At 42.4% G+C, this 19,473-nt stretch overlaps 1 protein-coding gene across 1 annotated transcript in view; it reads left to right on the forward strand.

Moving 5' to 3' along the window:
• The window catches only part of LOC135550087 (protein PRRC2A-like), a 51,979-nt gene that overhangs the window by 16,430 nt on the left and 16,076 nt on the right, over positions 1-19,473 (forward strand). Inside the window, 9 exon segments of the mRNA XM_064980560.1 lie at positions 18-105; positions 250-393; positions 3,669-3,925; positions 6,715-6,955; positions 7,481-7,604; positions 7,854-8,058; positions 8,248-8,346; positions 10,654-11,248; positions 13,770-14,026. Coding sequence (XP_064836632.1) covers positions 18-105; positions 250-393; positions 3,669-3,925; positions 6,715-6,955; positions 7,481-7,604; positions 7,854-8,058; positions 8,248-8,346; positions 10,654-11,248; positions 13,770-14,026 — 2,010 coding nt within the window.

Genomic DNA, 19,473 nt, shown 5'->3' on the forward strand with positions numbered 1-19,473 from the left:
TTTTGTGTGTTTCTCAGGTTCCGGTTCCGGCCACGGTTTCAGCCCAGGCCGCAGGGGCAAGGTCCTGGGCTCAGGCCAGTGTTACACATGGAGCACAAGGAGATGGTGAGTATCATACTTTAAATCTGTCTGTCACTTCCCTCTCCTATGGTACTTTGCAGCAGACTTGACTGCCGCATCAATTGCCTAATTAATTCACGTTTGGAGATTTGATGTTGAGTAACTCCTCCTGTCTCTCGCACCATACAGGTGGAAAGGGATCAAACCAACGGTCGCCATTCTCTCGCGAGGAATTTCCCACCCTGCAGGCGGCTGGCGACCAGGAAAAAGCTGGCAGGGAACAGGGCACTGCAGATCAGTTGTATGGGCCCGGACCAAGCCTCCGCCCCCCGAGTGAGTAACGCTAAATCTCCTCTTTGTATTGTTTATTGTAGACCACACGTACAGTGAAGAGGGTGGCCGACAGAACAGAAGAACCAGCGTTCAGAGAAAGAGCTTATTTTAACGACTATGATTGCAAAATTCCGGTAACTGTCCTAAAATGTCCACATTTTCCAGAAATACCAGTTGGAGGTATTAACTCCCTGCTTATTCACACCTGATACTGAGAATCCTCCAACTGGAAGGAGAAAAAAAAGGAATTCTGGGAACAGTTTTATTAGTTATCCGATATATTTTTTTGCCTCCCCCAAAAAACCTGATACCGATAACCGATATTTGAATTTTTTGCGGCCTTTTAACTATTTAACTGTACTAGGATGCTTAACATACACACACACATGCAGCAACGGTCTAAGGCACTGCATTTCAGTGCAAGAGGCGCCACTACAGTCCCTGGTTCAAATCCAGTCTGTGTCACATCCGGCTGTGATTGGGAGTCCCAAAGGGTGGTGCACAATTGGCCGTCATTGTAAATAAGAATTTGTTCTTAATTAACTGACTTACACAAACACCACACTAACCAAAAAGTTATTTTGTTAGCATTTACGTATGTCCCCATTACCAGTAAAGCATAATCAAAACCTATTTCTTTCACTTACTTTCTGTGTTCCGTTGTTCATTTGTTCAGTCGTTTCATTCTCAACCAGGATTTCTCATACTATGGAATGCCGTTTTGGTCTTTGCATGTCAAAAAACATACATGTCAAATAAACTTGTTGACCAATCAGGACCTGAATATGACTGCATGTCACATACTAATTTAATGCGTCCATACCTTTTTTTACGTAGTTATTCCACACTTTCGAAGGGGTACTTTTATTTTGGAGGCAAACTGCAAATTCCACTATTGTGCCAAATTCTTATTGTGGCTCGCTTCACAACACAACCCGGTCCGGTCGAGCCTCACTAACCAGATGAAGCTAGCTGGCTGCTTATAACGTTAGCTTTGGGCAACATGTTTAAGTAGCTGGCTAGCTATTTATTTTCATGTACTTAAGTTTAATTTCAATAGGCGAACACTCAAGTGGCTACCTAGCTAATATTACTCACAAGGATTCCGAAGTCATTGCTAAGAATAATGAAAATGACTGCAGTTTCTACTGGTCATTGTATTTAGGCTGGTTGTATTGGTGCTACTTAGGTACCAGGCTAAAGCTAGCACCCCAGAAGTTGCGGTCGAACAAATAATGCTTTATTACCAATGCGCTACTATAAACACATCGTTCATGGCCGGTGTTTGCAGACTTTTTTGTACAGCTTTGACAGTTGTACTGATAGTAGTGGTGGCGCTTGACTTGCACGTGCAAATTCAGAACACACAACATTCTGTAATAAAACTGTGTCATTTGACGTGTCAAATTAAAAGCTTATTTAACGCGTCAAATGATGTGTATCTTTTTTGACACACAAAGACCCAAACGGTGTTCCATAGTATGGGGTGAAGCTAATAGCAGTGACGCTATAACAGTGTAACTCTGGTAGGGCAACATCTGAAAAATAGCGCACTTGGTAGTGTGTACCCATGCTCAACCAGTCGGCGAAAGCCAACATCACCCACAACAGACCGGTGGATTATCAAGGGTAATGAATCCCATTATTTTGCTGTTAATGGATTTCGCCTTTGAGTTGTCTCGCTGAAATATTCTTACTCTTTCAAATGACTGCTCGACTTGTTGACTGCTCGATCCACACAGCAGACATTGTGGGCTAGGTTAAGAATGCTGTGTTGCATGTGTAGCGCAAAATTTTACGTTGTGTCATTACGTCACCTACATTATATGGGTATGCACTAGAGGTCGACCGATTATGATTTTTCAACGCCGATACCGATTATTGGAGGACCAAAAAAAAACGCTACCGATTTAATTATTTATTTGTAATAATGACAATTACAACAATACTGAATGAACACTTATTTTAACCTAATATAATACATCAATAAAATCAATATAGCCTCAAGTAAATAATGAAACATGTGTTTTTGCATTATTTAAACCAAATTGAAAAGTGTTGGAAGAAGAAAGTAAAAGTGCAATATGTGCCATGTAAGAAAGCTAACATTTCAGTTCCTTGCTCAGAACATGAGAACATATGAAAGCTGGTGGTTCCTTTTAACATGAGTCTTCAATATTCCCGGCTAAGAAGCTTTAGGTTGTAGTTATTATGACTATTTCTCTCTATACCATTTGTATTTCATTTACCTTTGACTATTGGATGTTCTTATAGGCACTTTAGTATTTCCAGTGTAACAGTATAGCTTCCGTCCCTCCAGTTAGCGCGCGCTAACTAGCTCGCCATTTCACTTCGGTTTCACGAGCCTCATCTCGGGAGTTGATAGGCTTGAAGTCATAAACAGCGCAATGCTTGACGCACAATGAAGAGCTGCTGGCAAAACGCACGAAAGTGCTGTTTGAAAGAATGTTTACGTGCCTGCTTCTGCCTACCACCGCTCAGTCAGATACTTGTATGCTTGTATGCTCAGTCAGATTATATGCAACGCAGGCCACGCTAGATAATATCTAGTAATATCATCAACCATGTGTAGTTAACTAGTGATTATGATTGATTGTTTTTTTAAGGTATGTTTAATGCTAGCTAGCAACTTACCTTGGCTTACTGCATTCGCGTAACAGGCAGTCTCCTTGTGGAGTGCAACGAGAGAGAGGCAGGTCGTTATTGCGTTGGACTAGTTAACTGTAAGGTTGCAAGATTGGATCCCCCGAGCTGACAAGGTGAAAATCTGTCGTTCTGCCCCTGAACGAGGCAGTTACCCCACCGTGCCTTGGCCGTCATTGAAATTAAGAATGTGTTCTTAACTGACTTGCCTAGTTAAATAAAGGTATAAAAAAAATAATTGGCGCCCAGAAATAGCGATTTCCGATTGTTATGAAAACTTGAAATTGGCCCTAATTAATCGGCCATTCCAATTAGTCGGCCATTCCGATTAATCGGTCGACCTCTAGTATGCACATCAGCTTTGACATCGGTTTTGCACATCGCCGTTAAACTAGACATTGGGCTGTTGGCATTTTTTAGCTAATATCGTCCGATTCCGATATGTTCCCCAATATATCGTGCATCCCTAATTTTTATAACTAGGACATTCGCTGTGGCATGATTCTATTGCATGTCTATTATTAATTTCTGAATACAAACGCTGGTATAAGTGGCTCCTATTCCCATCCATTTTATTACCTTTTTTTCTCGTTTTCCCTTTCTCTCCCCAGACATGACGAGCTGGCGGGACGGTGGGGGCCGTTCCCTGGCGCCCACCGGAGAGGGGGTCGCAGAGGGTGGCCCGGGCGGTGTGCTGGCGATGGAGGGGGCTGCCGGTGGTGGCCAGGCAGGCCCCCCTCCTCTCCAGCAGCAGCAAAACCTCCAGTCCCATGGGCTGCCTAGGAATCCCCCTGCTGGCAGCCCTGGCCTGCCCCAGCCCCCCATGGGCCCTGGGTTCCCCCAGTACAGAGGGATTATGCCTCCATTCGTAAGTCTACTCCTGAGCTGTGTTTGAATACTCATACTAGCCATACTATTTGTGATGTAAATTGAGTATATGGAATGCTGATTAGTCATAGTATGGATATAGTTAGTATGTCAGAAGTTCCGGATGTCATACTACATTCGTATACAAGCAGTGGACACTATTTCCGTGCTTTTAGGGCCCATAATGCAATTCTTCCAAAAATGGGCATGGCCTCATAACGTTTTCAGATTTGAAGAAAATTGCGGAAAATATGCAGCCGTGAGTAAAATGGTCAGTGTGAGGTGGTCTATCATTGTGTCTTGAAGTAGTTAGCAAGTTAGCTAGTTAGCTTGGGTGCTTGACTGCCGTTGTGAGTTTAGAATGCCCGGATCAACCCTACTCCTCGGCCAGAGTGTCCAGTTTGCGTTCAGAACGCTCCCAGAGCGAAACACTCTAAATTTACATACAGACAATCTGACAATGCTCTGAATTTGCGAATGCCCAGAGCGCACTCTGGCACTCCAGATGGAATTTATTAGTAACACACCCGAAGTCGTAGAATGTCTAGTTAGTCATTTATTATGCTAGCAACCGACTAAGAGGTTGCATAGCAACAGCATCAACTTCCAATAGAGAAGCAAAGCGCTGGTACGCTCTCAACTGAAAGGATACAGTTTGTTTACAGTATTCTAAAATGAACTAATTGTATGTAGTTTATATACTTATTAAGTATGTAGTATTTAGTTTATGTATTATTATTTTTGTTTACCTTTTTAACTAGGATAGTCAGTTAAGAACAAATTCTTATTTTCAATGACACCCTACACTGGCCAAACCCGGACGGTGCGGTGCCAATTTTCCGCTGCCCTATGCGTCTCACAATCACGACCGGTTGTGATACAGTTTGGATTCGAACCAGGGTGTTTGTAGTGACACATCTAGCACTGAGATGCAGTGCCTTAGACTGCTGTGCCACTCCCCCGATTGTATACAGTATGTTAGTATGGGTATTCGAACACAGCTCTGGTATAATCTCTGCATGTGTGCTCACAGGGGCTCTATCTATTATAGCTACAGTGCATTCGGAAAGTTTTCAGACCCCTTGACTTTTTCCACATTTGTTACATTACAGTCTTATTCTAAAATAGATTCAATTGTTTTTTTTGTTCACACAATACCCTATAATGATAAAGCAGCTTAGAATTTTTTGTAAATTTAAAAAATCAGTTACATAAGTATTCAGACCCTTTGCTTAGTACTTTGTTGACGCACCTTTGTCATTGATTACAGCCTCGAGTCTTCTTGGGTAAGACACTACAAGCTTGGCACACCTGTATTTGGGGAGTTTCTCCCATTCTTCTCTGCAGATCCTCTCAAACTTTGTCAGGTTGGATGAGTTGGACAGCTACTTTCAGGGCTCTCCAGAAGTGTTAGCTCGGGTTCAAGCCTGTGCTCTGACTTGGCCACTCAAGGACTTTGAGACTTGTCCCGAAGCCATTCTTGTGTTGTCTTGGTTGTGTGCTTAGGGTCGCTGTCCTGTTGGAAGGTGAACCTTGGCCCCAGTCTGAGGCCCTGAGCACTCTGGAGCAGGTTTTAATCTGTGATCTCTCTGTACTTTGCTCACGTCATCTTTCCCTCCATCCTGACTAGTCTCCCAGTCCCTGCCGCTGAAAAACATTCCCACAGTGTAATGCTGCCACCACCATGCTTCACTGTAAGGATGGTGTCTGGTTTACTCCAGACGTGACGCTTGGCATTCAGGCCAAAGAGTTCAATCTTCGTTTCATCAGACTTGTTTCTCATGGTCTGAGAGTCCTTAAGGTGCCTTTTGGCAATCTCCAAGTTGGATGTCATGTTCCTTTTACAGAGGAATGGCTTTCGTCTGGCCACTCTACCATAAAGGCCTGATTGGTAGAGTGCTGCAGAGATGGTTGTCCTTCTGGAAGGTTCTCCCATCTCCACAGAGGAACTCTGGAGCTCTGTCAGAGTGACCATCGGGTTCTTGGTCAACTCCCTGACCAAGGCCCTTTTCCCCCGATTGCTCAGTTTTGCCTGGCAGACAGCTCTAGGGACAGTCTAGGCAGCTCCAAACTACTACTTCAATTTAAGAATGGAGGCCACTGTGGTCTTGGGGACCTTCAATGCTCCACAAATGTATTGGTACCCTTCCCCAGATCTGTGCCTCGACACGATCCTGTCTCGGCGCTCTACATTCAATTCCTTTGACCTCATGGCTTTGGCTCTGACATGCACTGTCAACTATATAGACAGGTGTGTGCCAAATGTCCAGTCAATTGAATTTACTCCGATCAAGTTGTAGAAACATCTCAAAGATGATCAATGGAAACAGCATGCAGCTGAGCTTAATTTCGAGTCTCATAGCGAAGGGTCTCCATACTTATGTAAATAAAGTATTTCTGTTTTTTATTTGTAATGCATTTGCCCAAATTTCTAACAACCTGTTTTCGCTTTGTCATTGTGGGCTATTGTCTAGATTGAGGAAATGTTTCTATTTAATCCATTTTAGAGAAAGGCTGTAACGTGACTTTTTCAACATTTTGTTAAGGCATCTAAATGCTTTCCGAATGCAATGTATGTTTCCATCCATTTGATGAAAATTTTCAAGAGAATATACAAATGGTGGCACAGAAACAGTGTTAGAACATCTCACTGTTAGAGGTGTGCGCACAGATGGGCTCTCACCCTGTTACCCACCAGTGTAGCATTAGTGTACTGTCAATCTCTGCTTTTGTGTATCTCAGGGTCTCAATGTTTTCTACCCTCTCTCTTTCTGTGTCTCTCGGTCTCAGATGTACCCTCCCTTTCTGCCCTTCCCGCCTCCCTACGGCCCCCAGGGGCCCTACAGGTACCCCCCTCCTGGTGAGGCCCCTCCCAGGTTTCGCCAGCAGGGGCAGGATGGCCGCGGGCGTCCCCAGGGCGGTCCACGTGGTGGGGGAGGAGAGATGGTGAAGCGACCCTCCATTCTGAAGCAGGATGACCTGAAGGAGCTAGATGAACTAGACCACCAGGACGGAGACGAGGGCTGGGCAGGTGAGAGAGAGGAGACGTCAGGACTCATGAACACTTGTAATTATTGGTAGAGTATACTGCTCAGAAAGCAGTGGCAAGTGCAAAAAGTCTTCACATTAAGAGTAGAGACCTGTACACTGTTAAATTGATATGAGAACCTTAAACAACGTGGGACAATTGACTGGATAGCCTGAAGGTATTACAAGAAAGCCAGCCACCTTCATTATTTTAGAATCCGAGAGACATTCACTCTGTATCATATCAATTGTATGATGCTGATATGGTGGGAGTTTGCTAATACATGGAGAAACACAGTGGGTAGCACATTCGACGGCATCATCTCATCTCATGGACTCAGTAGTGCTTTGTGTGGGGGAGGGGAGACATCAGGTTTATCCAAGTGAGGGAGAGATGAGAAGCATGCATTGTTTCAAGTCTCCCTCATAGTGTGTGTGGCTGTGTATAATGGTCGAGGATGGCAACGGTGCAAATGCGGTCCGCATGCCTATTGTGCTTCCCCTCTGAACCGTTGAGTCTGTCAAACAGGGGCACACGAGGAGATCGACTACTCGGCCAAGTTGAAGTTCAGCGACGATGAAGGAGAGGAAGATGAGGAGAGGAACGAGAGACCCGAGAGGAGTGAAAGAAGCGAGAGCAAGAACGGCGCACGGTATGTCCCACAGTACCTCCCCAACATAAGATTGACATGGTTTGGAAAATACAGTTTAAACGTTTAAAACTATTTGTACTGTGCTGTGCTAGCAATCCTCCTTTCTGCCACGAAGACCCACACGCTCACATAAATTGTTTCTGAATGAATAAATGATGGAGCCAGAATGTAATGAGTTCTTGAAATGGTTGTTGAATGTGGGATTGCTTTTGACGTGACAAATGTGTCGTCTCTTATTTCCTTCCCCAGGGAGATGCAAAGGTCTCAGGAAGGTCCCCCTCAGGTGGTGCAGCGCTCCCGAGTCTCTGACAGTGGAGTGGACAGGGACACCCGCCGCACCCCTCCCTCCAACGCTGACCACGATGGCCCCCCACCCCCCTCCAGCAAGCCAGGATGGGCCGAGGAAGGGGGCAAGAGCGGCTGGGGGAGCCAAGGCGCCCATGCCACCTACCAGGTACGGACCATCTGCAAGGGCTAGTCTTGTGGACTTTCAGAGGCATCTCAGGGCTAGTGCAAGTGAACAGTGACCATTTTATAGTAAAAAGCAGGATTGCTTTGAGGACATGGATATTAGCGTATTTAGCGTAATAGGTAACTAGATGCATCTGGCTAACTGTAACCTGTGGCTGCCTGTACACTACAGGGGCGTAGGCCTGGGCTGGGTGGGTCCCGGGAGCAGCTCTCCCCCCCACCAGGGCCTCTCCTCCACCAGGGACAGGGGCCTTACTCCTACTACCGACAGGTATCTGCCTACCTGGGGAGAGAGAGGGCCTCGTGTGTGTGTGTGTGTGTGTGTGTGTGTGTGTGTGTGTGTGTATATATATATGCGAGAGTGTGTGTACAAAACATTAGGAACACCTGCTCTTTCCATGACCGACTGGGTGAATGCAGGTGAAAGTGATGATCCCTTATTGATGTCACTTGTTATATCCACTTCAATCAGTGAGTGCTTCAGAAAGTATTCAGACCCCTGACTTTTTCCACATTTTGTTATGTTACAGCGTTATTCTAAAATGTATTAAATTGTTTTTTTTCCCTCATCAATCTACACACAATACCCCTTAAAGACAATGCAACATTTTTGCAAATATATATTAAAAAAAAAAAAACTGATATGATATTTACATAACTATTCAGACCCTTACTAAGTTTTTTGTTGAAACACCTTTGGCTGCGATTACAGTCTTGAGTCTTCTTGGGTATGACGCTACAAGCTTGGCACACCTGTATTTGGGGAGTTTCTCCCGTTCTCTGCAGATCCTCAAGTTCTGTCAGGTTGGATCGATAGCGTCGCTGCACAGCTATTTTCAGGTCTCTCCAGAGATGTTCGATTGATTTCAAGTCCAGGCTCTGGCTGGGCCACTCAAGGACATTCAGAGACCTGTCCCGAAGCCACTCCTGCATTGTCTTGGCTGTGTGCTTAGGGTCATTGTCTTGTTGGAAGGTGAACCTTCAACATAGTCTGAGGTCCTGAGCGCTCTGTACTTTGCTCCATTCATTTTTCCCTTGATCCTGACTAGTCTCCCAGTCCCTGCCTCTGAAAAATCCCCACAGCAGGATGCTCCCACCACCACCATGCTTCACCGTAGGGATGGCACCAGATTGTCCCCGGATGTGATGCTTGGCATTCAGGCCAAAGAGTTCTGTCTTAGTTAATTCAGACCAGATAATCTTGTTTCTCATGGTCTGAGTGTCCTTTAGGTGTCATTTGGCAAACTCCAAACGGGCTGTCATGTGCCTTTAACTGAGTAGTGGTTTCCATCAGGCCACTCTACCATAAAGGCCTGATTAGTGGAGTGTTGCAGAGATGTTAGTCTTTCTGGGAGGTTCTTTCATCTCTACAGAGGAACTCTGGAGCTCTGCCAGAGTGACCATCGGGATCCTGGTCACCTCCCTGACCAAGGGCCTCCCCTGCTCAGTTTGGCTGGGCGGCCAGCTCGAGGAAGAGTCTTGGTGGTTCCAAACTTCTTCCATTTAAGAATGATGGAGGCCACTGTGTTCTTGTGGACCTTCAATGCTGCAGAATTGTTTTGGTACCCTTCCCCATATCTCTACCTCGACGCAATCATGTCTCGGAGCTCTGCGTAGAATTCCTTTGACCTCATGACTTGGTTTTTGCTCTGACATGTACTGTCAACTGTAGACCGGTGTGTGCCTTTCCAAATGATGTCCAGCCAATAGAATTTACCACAGGTGGATTCCGATCAAGTTGTAGAAACCTCTCAAGGATGATCAACGGAAACAGGATGCATCTGAGCTCAATTTCGAGTCGCATAGCAAAGGGTCTGAATACTAATGTAAATATCTATCTGTTTTTTATCTTCAATACATCAGAAAAAAATTCTAAAAACCTGTTTTCGCATTTGTCGTTATGGGGTATTGCTTGTAGATTGATGAGGAAAACTATTTATTTAATCATTTTTAGAATACGGCTGTAATGTAACAAAATGTGGACAAAGTCAAGGGGTCCGAATACTTTCTCAATGCGCTGTAGATGAAGGAGAGGAGTCTCGTTAAAGGATTTTTAAGCCTTGAGACCATTGTGTATGAGACATGGATTGTGTGTGTGCGCCAATCAGAGGGTAAATGGGCAAGACAAAAGATTTAAGTGCCTTTGAACAGGGTATGGTAGTAGGTGCCAGGTGCACCGGTTTGTGTCAAGAGCTGAAACGCTGCTGGCTTTTTCACGATGAACAGTTTCCTGTGTGTGTCATGAATAGTCCACCACCCAAAGGACATCCAGACACAACTGTTTGAATCATTGGAGTCAACATGGGCCAGCATCCCTATGGAACGCTTTCAACACCTTGTAGAGTCCATGCCCTGACTAATTGAGTGTTCTGAGGGTAAAATATTAGGTGGTGTTTTTAATGTTTTGTACACTGTGTATAGCCAGACAGCATTTTCACACACTTTTTTTGTGGATCAGTTATTTGGAATTATTCATACCATCCTAGGAAAGTGTTGTGTTTTTTTTTTTCATTTTTTTTTTTTTTTTCATATTGCAGCAGAGTTTGTTGTCATGTGTGTCCTCATTCAATCTCTTCAGGACCGCAACTCCCCTAATCAGTCCAGCCCGGTGGTAGCCCCTGAAAATGTCTCCCTGGCCCCCGGGAAGGTCGCCCCCTCCTCGCAGCTCCAACAGCAGCAGGCTACTTCCCCCGTCCCCGGAGGCCCCACCCCTCCACCTCAGATGACTGGCCTGCTGGCCCCGCCCACCGGTGAAGATGAAGAGGAGACATGGCGCCAGCGCAGGAAGCAGTCCTCCTCAGAGATCTCGGCCGCTGTTGAACGCGCCCGCCGGCGCCGCGAAGAGGAGGAGCGAAGGATGGAGGAAGAGCGGCGTGCGGCCTGCGCTGAGAAGCTGAAGAGGCTAGATGAGAAGGCCCAGCAGGGTGGTGGTGGGAGCAGCGGAGGCTCCAAACCCCCCAGTCTGGACGGCAACTCCACCACGGCCGGAAGCCCCAGCCCTTCCCTGTCGGCCTCAGCCTGCTCCCCCAACATCAGCCAGCCTCCGTCCCCCTGCATGGACCTTGAGGAGCCCCCCCTGGCTGCCCAGGCTGTTACCAGGGACCTAGTGCCAGGGCCCAGTCCCACCGACAGACAGAGGGCCAATAGCAATAGCAGCTATGACTCCAATGCTGGTGAGTTCTGACAAGAGCTATGGCGGTCATAAAATTGTCAGCAGGTGATTGTCATACAAATAACTGCATGTTGCAAGGTAATTTACCATTTAATTAACATAAACATGTTTAGAATGTCCTGAGTCGTTCTTATGTTAGGCGCTGATCTGGCTCTGCCATATGGCTGTGGGCCACAGTAGTTTGCAAGACAAGATTTGCTTATAATTCCCGTGGCATTATATTATAGTAAGAAGAATACAATTGAACAAAGCTGAATAAAATAGAAGATATATTTAAAAGAAACAGGTTCTCCTAAAATTATTATTTTGTTATTTATTCAACTTTAGTTGTGATTCAAACGTTAGGCTATGTGTTTAAGGCTGCATGATGCAACTCTAATGATTTGAAAAAAGTCGCATCAAAGCCATGAGCTCTGCTCTGTTTCTTGCGCAGGCTGCACACACTAGAGGTCGACCGATTATGATTTTTCATTACAGAGAGCGATTATTGGAGGACCATAAAAGCTAATGCCGATTTTTATATATATTTGTAATAATAGCAATTACAACAGTACTGAATGAACACTTATATTTTAATATAATACATCAATCAATTTAGTCTCAAATAAATAATGAAATGGGCTCAGTTTGGTTTAAATAATGCAAAAAAACAGTGTTGGAAGAGAAAGTATAAGTGCAATATGTGCCATGTAAAAAGCTAATGTTTAAGTTCCTTGCTCAGAACATGAGAACATATGAAAGCTGGTGGTTCCTTTTATCATGAGTCTTCAATATTCTCAGCAAAAAAAGTTTTAGGTTGTCGTTATTATAGAAATTATGACGCGTCGATTATTTCCCTCTACCATTTGTATTTCGTAAACCTTTGACTATTGGATGTTCTTGTAGGCACTTTAGTATTGCCAGCCTAATCTCGGGAGTTGATAGGCTTGAAGTCATAAACAGCGCTGTGCTTGAAGCATTGCTAAGAGCTGCTGTCAAATGCAGTAAAGTTCTGTTTGAATGAATGCTTACAAGCCTGCTGCTGCCTACCACCGCTCAGACAGACTGCTCTATCAAATATCAAATCATAGACTGAATTATAATATAATAAACACACAGAAATACGAGCCTTTAGTAATTATTATGGTCAAATCCAGAAACTATAATTTTGAAAACAAAACGTTTATTCTTTCAGTGAACTATGGAACCTTCCATATTTTGTCGAACAGGTGGCAACCCTAAGTCTAAATATTGCTGTTACATTGCACGACCTTCAATGTTATGTCATAATTATGTAAATTTCTGCCAAATTAATTACAGCCTTTTTTTTAGGAAGAAATGGTCAGGCGGCCTAAACTGCTGCATATACCCTGACCCTGCTTGCACTGAACGCAAGAAAAGTGACACCATTTCCCTAATTAATATGGCCTGCTAACATTAATTTCTTTTAACAAAATATACAGGTTTAAGAAAATATACTTTGTGTATTGATTTTAAGAAAGGCATTGATGTTTATGGTGAGAGACAACGAATGGTATTTTTTTCGCGATTGTGCTTTTGTTAAATCACCCGTTTGGCTAAGTTGACGTAGGCTGCGATTCGACTATAAATTAACAGGCAATGCATTGATTATATTGAACGTAGGACAAGCCAGTTAACTTGGTAATATCATCAACCATGTGTAGTTAACTAGTGATTATGTGAAGATTGATTGTTTTTTATCAGATACGTTTAATGCTAGCTAGCAACTTAACTTGGCTCCTTGCAGCCACAAGGTCCTTCGATGTTGCACTCACGTCAGCCTGCCACGCAGTCTCATCGTGGATTGCAATATAATCGGACATCATCGGCGTCCAAAAAGGCCATGACCATGGCGATTAATTGGTCGACCTCGAGCACACACATAGCTGTCATCAAGGCAAAGGGTGTCTACTTTGAAGCATCTCGTGTAAATTATATTTAGATATGTTTGACACTTTTTTTGGTTAGTACATGGGCAGGGGAAAAAATAAATGTAATCCGTATGCACTTAAATAACAAATGGAGGATGCTTTTTCCGCAGTTCATTTTCATGCCAGGCCAGGTAGGCTACTCCGGTTGTAAGGCGAAGCAGTGTGCTTAATATTAGGATAGTTGAGAAGTAAATATAGTAGGCCTAGCCTATAGCGGCATCAGAGTGCAGTTTTTGAGAAGCCTATTTACTGTGACTGCCAGTGTGGTGGTAATACTGTCACCGTAACAGCCCTATTTTTTTTTACCCAGCATTCTGGTGTTGTCTTCATATTTCAACTTGGTTAGCCGTTTGATGTGGGTATCTCTAAAAAGCTATGTTTGGGCCAGTCGACAAAAGGCTTGTATGTGTTTCGCCAAACGGTTGTTCATCTTTGAAGTTGTTGTTTTATCACGTCTTAAGTTCACAATAGTACCTTTACTGACCTTCCTTAATTGTATAGCACATGACTTGGTATTATTCACATCTGCTTACCTCTTCCAACAACCAGTGGCATATCATTGCTATATTCTCTCCCCTTCCTCCCATCCAGACGCCCAGGTGTGTCCCCAGCTCCCCACTCCCCAGCTGCAGCAGCCCCCTCTGGAGGTCCTGGTGCCTGGGGAAGGGAAGGAGGAGATCCTAGATAGTGCTCACGTCCGCAGCGGAGGAGGTGGTGGAGGAGTGGTAGACCCAGTGAAGGTAGAAAGCATGGGAGGAGGAGCAAGTCGCCAAGCCAGTGGCCCCCCGGGACAGGGCTACTCCAAGTACCAGAAGTCCCTGCCTCCCCGCTTCCAGAGACAGCAACAGGTCAGTCTAATATCCTACTGAAGTCATTACCCAATGGTAAATCTATGGATAATGATCTTATGAACAATATTTATCTTCGCTATGCTACTCCCCAATTGCAGCTCCTCTGAAATATATATTTAATTGGTCACTGGAAAAGTCAATATCCAAATGTATGGGAGCATGCTAAGGTGTGTCTAATCCCAAAAGACGACGACAAATTCCTTATGTCTGCTAATAGTCGACCAATCAGTCTACTCCCTTCAATCAGTAAGATATTAGAGGGTATTGTGAGTAAACAAATAAGCGACTCCATGGAAAATAATTATTTGATCACAGCCAATCAGCATACTTATCACAAAAAAAAACATTCTACCACTGCATTGGTTGACATGATTGATAATGGCTCGGTGCTATCGATGATGGCAAGTTTGTGGGTATACAATTTCTAGATTTTAGTGTAGCATTTTGATTTAGTGGGTTAAAAAATACTTTCAACTGCCATTTTATAAAATTATTTAAACGATGATAATATGGCGTGAATTCACCATTCATATGGTCCTGCATATGACCCATGATGTATATAAACCACTGGTATGACTGCTAGGGGGAAATGCAGTAAAATCTATCGCAGTACTGGCTACCTAACCTCTAGCGACGAGCATTCCCGTATCCGGGAGCGTAATCATAGCCTCAAGCGCAATGAAAATTGCAAATGAAATGAAATAAATATATTCAAACACAAGCTTAGCCTTTTGTTAACAACACTGTCATCTCAGATTTTCAAAATATGCGTTACAGCCAACGCTAGACAAGCATTTGTGTAAGTTTAGCATGGCATAATGCTATGCTCGGCTGTGCTGGCAGCAGGCAACATTTTCACAAAAATAAGAAAAGCAACCAAATTAAATCATTTACCTTTGAAGAACTTCAGATGCTTTCACTCAGGAGACTCCCAGTTAGATAGCAAATGTTCCTTTTTTCTAAAAAATAATATTTTTGTGGGCGAAAAACGTCACGTTTGTTCATCCTGCATGGCTGAGAAATGGACAGAAAAATACTTCAACTATAATGCATTAGCATAAAAACTTTTTCTATTCATGAATATCGCAAATGAAATGAAATAAATATATTGAAACACAAGCTTAGCCTTTTGTTAACAACACTGTCATCTCAGATTTTCAAAATATGCTTTTCAACCAAAGCTACACAAGCATTTGTGTAAGAGTATTGATAGCCTAGCATAGCATTAAGCCTAGCATTCAGCAGGCAACATTTTCACAAAAACAAGAAAAGCATTCAAATAAAATAATTTACCTTTGAAGAACTTTGGATGTTTTCAATGAGGAGACTCAGTTAGATAGCAAAAGTTAATTTTTTCCAAAAATATTATTTGTGTAGGAGAAATGGCTCCGTTTTGTTCATCACTTTTGGCTAAGAAAAAAAAACAAATTCATTCACTACAACGCCGAACCTTTTTCCAAATTAACTCCATAATATCGACAGAAACATGGCAAACGTTGTTTAGAATCATCCTCAAGGTGTTTTTCACATATCTATTCGATGATAAATCATTCATGGCAGTTGGGTTTCTCCTCAGTAGCAAACGGAATAGTAGCAGCTGGAGATTACGCAATAATTGCAACGGAGGACACCAAGCGACCACCTGGTAGATGTAGTCTCTTATGGTCAATCTTCCAATGATATGCCTACAAATATGTCACAATGCTGCAGACACCTTGGGGAAAACGTGGAAAATGTAAGCTGACTCCTAGCTCCTCCACAGCCATATAAGGAGTCATTGCCATGAGGCGGTTTCAAAAAATGCGGCACTTCCTGATTGGATTTTTATCTGGGTTTTTTCTGTAACATCAGTTCTGTGGCACTCACAGACAATGTATTTGCAGTTTTGGAAACGTCAGTGTTTTCTATCCAAAGCTGTCAATTATATGCATAGTCGAGCATCTTTTCGTGACAAAATATCTTGTTTAAAACCTGATGGGGCTACGGGTTCCCAACTGGGAACCCCCCCCTCCCCCTTCAGCCCACAACGGTGGCGCAGGGAAAGCAAAAATATTCTTAAAAATATTTAACCTCCACACATTAACAAGTCCAATAGCTTAAATGAAAGATAAACACCTTGTTCATCTACCCAGCATGTCAGAATTTTTAAATGTTTTACAGCGAAAACATAGCACATATTTATGTTAAACCACCATTAGGGAAACATACAATATGTAGCCACATGGCTATGCAAATTAGCACAATCACAAACGCAGGAATAAAAGAAAAATAATTCACTAACCTTTTGAAAATCTTCATCAGATGACAGTAATAGCACATGTTACACAGTACATTTATGTTTTTTTCAATAATATGCAATTTATATCCATAAATCTCCATTTACATTGAGCCATGTTCAAAAAATGCAGCAGAAATGACCGGAGAAATTATAAATATCTCCAGCAGCTAACGCCAGATAACAGCAATAAACATCATAAACTTTGACTAAATATACATGTTCTACATATATTTAGAAAGATACACTTCTTCTTAATGCAAACGCTGTGTTACATTTATTTTTAACGTTACAGAATTCGTTCACTATTCAATAACCTGAGACGGCACTCAGCCATTAGCATTATTTCTCTACTATGTTGGATTCGACAAAAATACAATTTTATAACATAAATATTCCCTTACCTTTGATGGTCTTCGACAAGAATGCCGTGGAAGGAGTTATACTTACCTAATATAACGTTTGGTTGCAGTTGGTATGTCTTTGTATTAGCAAAAGCTAACATCTTCAGGTGAATTACCCCAAAAGGACTTCTGATCAAGAAAATTGCGCATCAAAACTTCAAATTTACATATTATATGTCGACTAAACTGGTCAAACTAAATGCAGAATCAAGCTTTAGGATGTTTTTAACGTACAAAACAATTGGCGATTAAATCAAACGTAACGAACTCACTTCAACCAGTTTGGAAAAAAACGTCCGTTTTTCCAGAGCGCGTTCCTGAAAACTCGTGACACCTCAGTATTTGGCCCACCAAGCAGTCAAAGCTCGTGCTATTTTCTCCGTTGCACGTCTCACTGTAAGACGGGAGCGCGCTGAAGAGATAGAAACTGTTCCCAGAGCCATAGCTGGTTGGCAAGGGTGGGGGCGATGACGTCAAAGTTGGAGGAATTTTCTAAGGAGGGAGAGAGAGTTTGGGAGAATGGCTGCCCTGTGAGTTCTGCTTTACATACAGACATAATTCGAACGGTTTTAGAAGCTTTAGAGTGTTTTCTATTCAATAATAATTATTATATGCATATATTAGCAATTTTTGACAGTTTTATTTTAGTTTACTTTGGGCACACCATTCATCCAAAAGGGGGCAGTATTTCCCATAGCCCCATCAGGTTAAAACGGGAACGTTTTTCATTCAGAAATTAAAATAGCGCCCCCTATATCCAACTGGTTAAAGAAGGATTTTTATGTCTTGAGAATAGAGGTCGACCGATTATGATTTTTCAATACCAATACTGATTATTGGAGGACCAAAAAAAGCAGATTCCGATTAATCGGCCGAGTTAAAAAATAATAAAATAAAAAAAATATTTATTTGTGATAATGAAAATTACAACAATACTGAATGAACACTTATTTTAACTTAATATAATACATCAATAAAATCAATTTAGCCTCAAATAAATAATGGTTTAAATAATGCAAAAACAAAGTGTTGAAGAAGAAAGTAAAAGTGCAATATGTGCCATGTAAGAAAGCTAACGTTTAAGTTCCTTGCTCGGAACATGAGAACATATGAAAGCTGGTGGTTCCTTTTAACACGAGTCTTCAATATTCCCAGGTAAGAAGTTTTAGGTTGTAGTTATTATAGGAATTATAGGACTATTTCTCTCTGTACGATTTGTATTTCATATACCTTTGATTATTGGATGTTCTTATAGGCACTTTAGTATTGCCAGTGTAACAGTATAGCTTCCGTCCATCTCCTTGCCGCTACCTGGGCTCGAACCAGGAACACATCGACAACAGCCACCCTCGAAGCAGCGTTACCCATGCAGAGCAAGGGGAACAACTACTCACACATTGATTACACCAGCCTAATCTCGGGAGTTGATAGGCTTGAAGTCATAAACAGTGCATGTTTGAATGAATGCTTACGCGCCTGCTGGTGCCTACCATCGCTCAGTCAGACCGCTCTATCAAATCATAGACTTAATTATAACATAATAAAACACAGAAATACGAGCCTTAGGTCATTAATATGGTCGAATCCGGAAACTATCATCTCGAAAACAAGACGTTTATTCTTTCAGTGAATTACGGAACCGTTCCGTATTTTATCTAACGGGTGGCATCCATAAGTCTAAATATTCCTGTTACATTGCACAACCTTCAATGTTATGTCATAATTACGTAAAATTCTGTCAAATTAGTTTGTAACGAGGCAGGAGGCCCAAACTGTTGCATATACCCTGACTCTGCGTGCAATGAACGCAAGAGAAGTGACACAATTTCACCTGGTTAATATTGCCTGCTAACCTGGATTTATTTTAGCTAAATATGCAGGTTTAAAAATATATACTTCTGTGTATTGATTTTAAGGCATTTTAAGAAAGGCATGTTTATGGTTAGGTATAGTCGTGCAACGATTGTGCTTTTTTCGCAAATGAGATTTTGTTAAATCTTCCCCCGTTTGGCGAAGTTGGCTGTCTTTGTTAGGAAGAAATAGTCTTCACACAGTTTGCAATGAGCTAGGCAGCCCAAACTGTTGCATTTACCCTGACTCTGTTGCAAGAGAAGTGACACCATTTTTCCTAGTTAGAAGAAATTCATGTTAGCAGGCAATATTAACTAAATATGCAGGTTTAAAAAATCTTTACTTGTGTATTGATTTTAAGAAAGGCATTGATGTTTATGGTTAGGTACACGTTGGAGCAACGACAGTCCTTTTTCACGAATGCCACCGCATCGATTATACCAATCAGTCAGATACTTTGATACTTGTATGCTTGTATGCTCAGTCAGATTATATGCAACGCAGGACACGCTAGATAATATCTAGTAATATCATCAACCATGTGTAGTTAACTAGTGATTATGATTGATTGATTGTTTTTTATAAGAAGGTTAATACTAGCTAGCAACTTACCTTGGCTTCTTACTGCATTTGCGTAACAGGCAGGTTCCTCGTGGAGTGCAATGTAATCAGGTGGTTAGAGCGTTGGACTAGTTAACTGTAAGGTTGCAAGATTGAATCCCCGAGCTGACAAGGTAAAAATCTGTCGTTCTGCCCCTGAACAAGGCAGTTTGCCCACCGTTCGTTCCTAGGCCGTCATTGAAAATAAGATTGTGTTTTTAACTAACTTGCCTAGTTAAATAAAAGTTAAATATATTGTTGTTAAATAAAATAAAATTCAGCAAAATCGGTGTCCAAAAATACCGATTTCCGAT

Source organism: Oncorhynchus masou, chromosome 12 (genome assembly GCF_036934945.1).
Source record: "Oncorhynchus masou masou isolate Uvic2021 chromosome 12, UVic_Omas_1.1, whole genome shotgun sequence".
NCBI classification, from domain to species: Eukaryota; Metazoa; Chordata; class Actinopteri; order Salmoniformes; family Salmonidae; genus Oncorhynchus; species Oncorhynchus masou.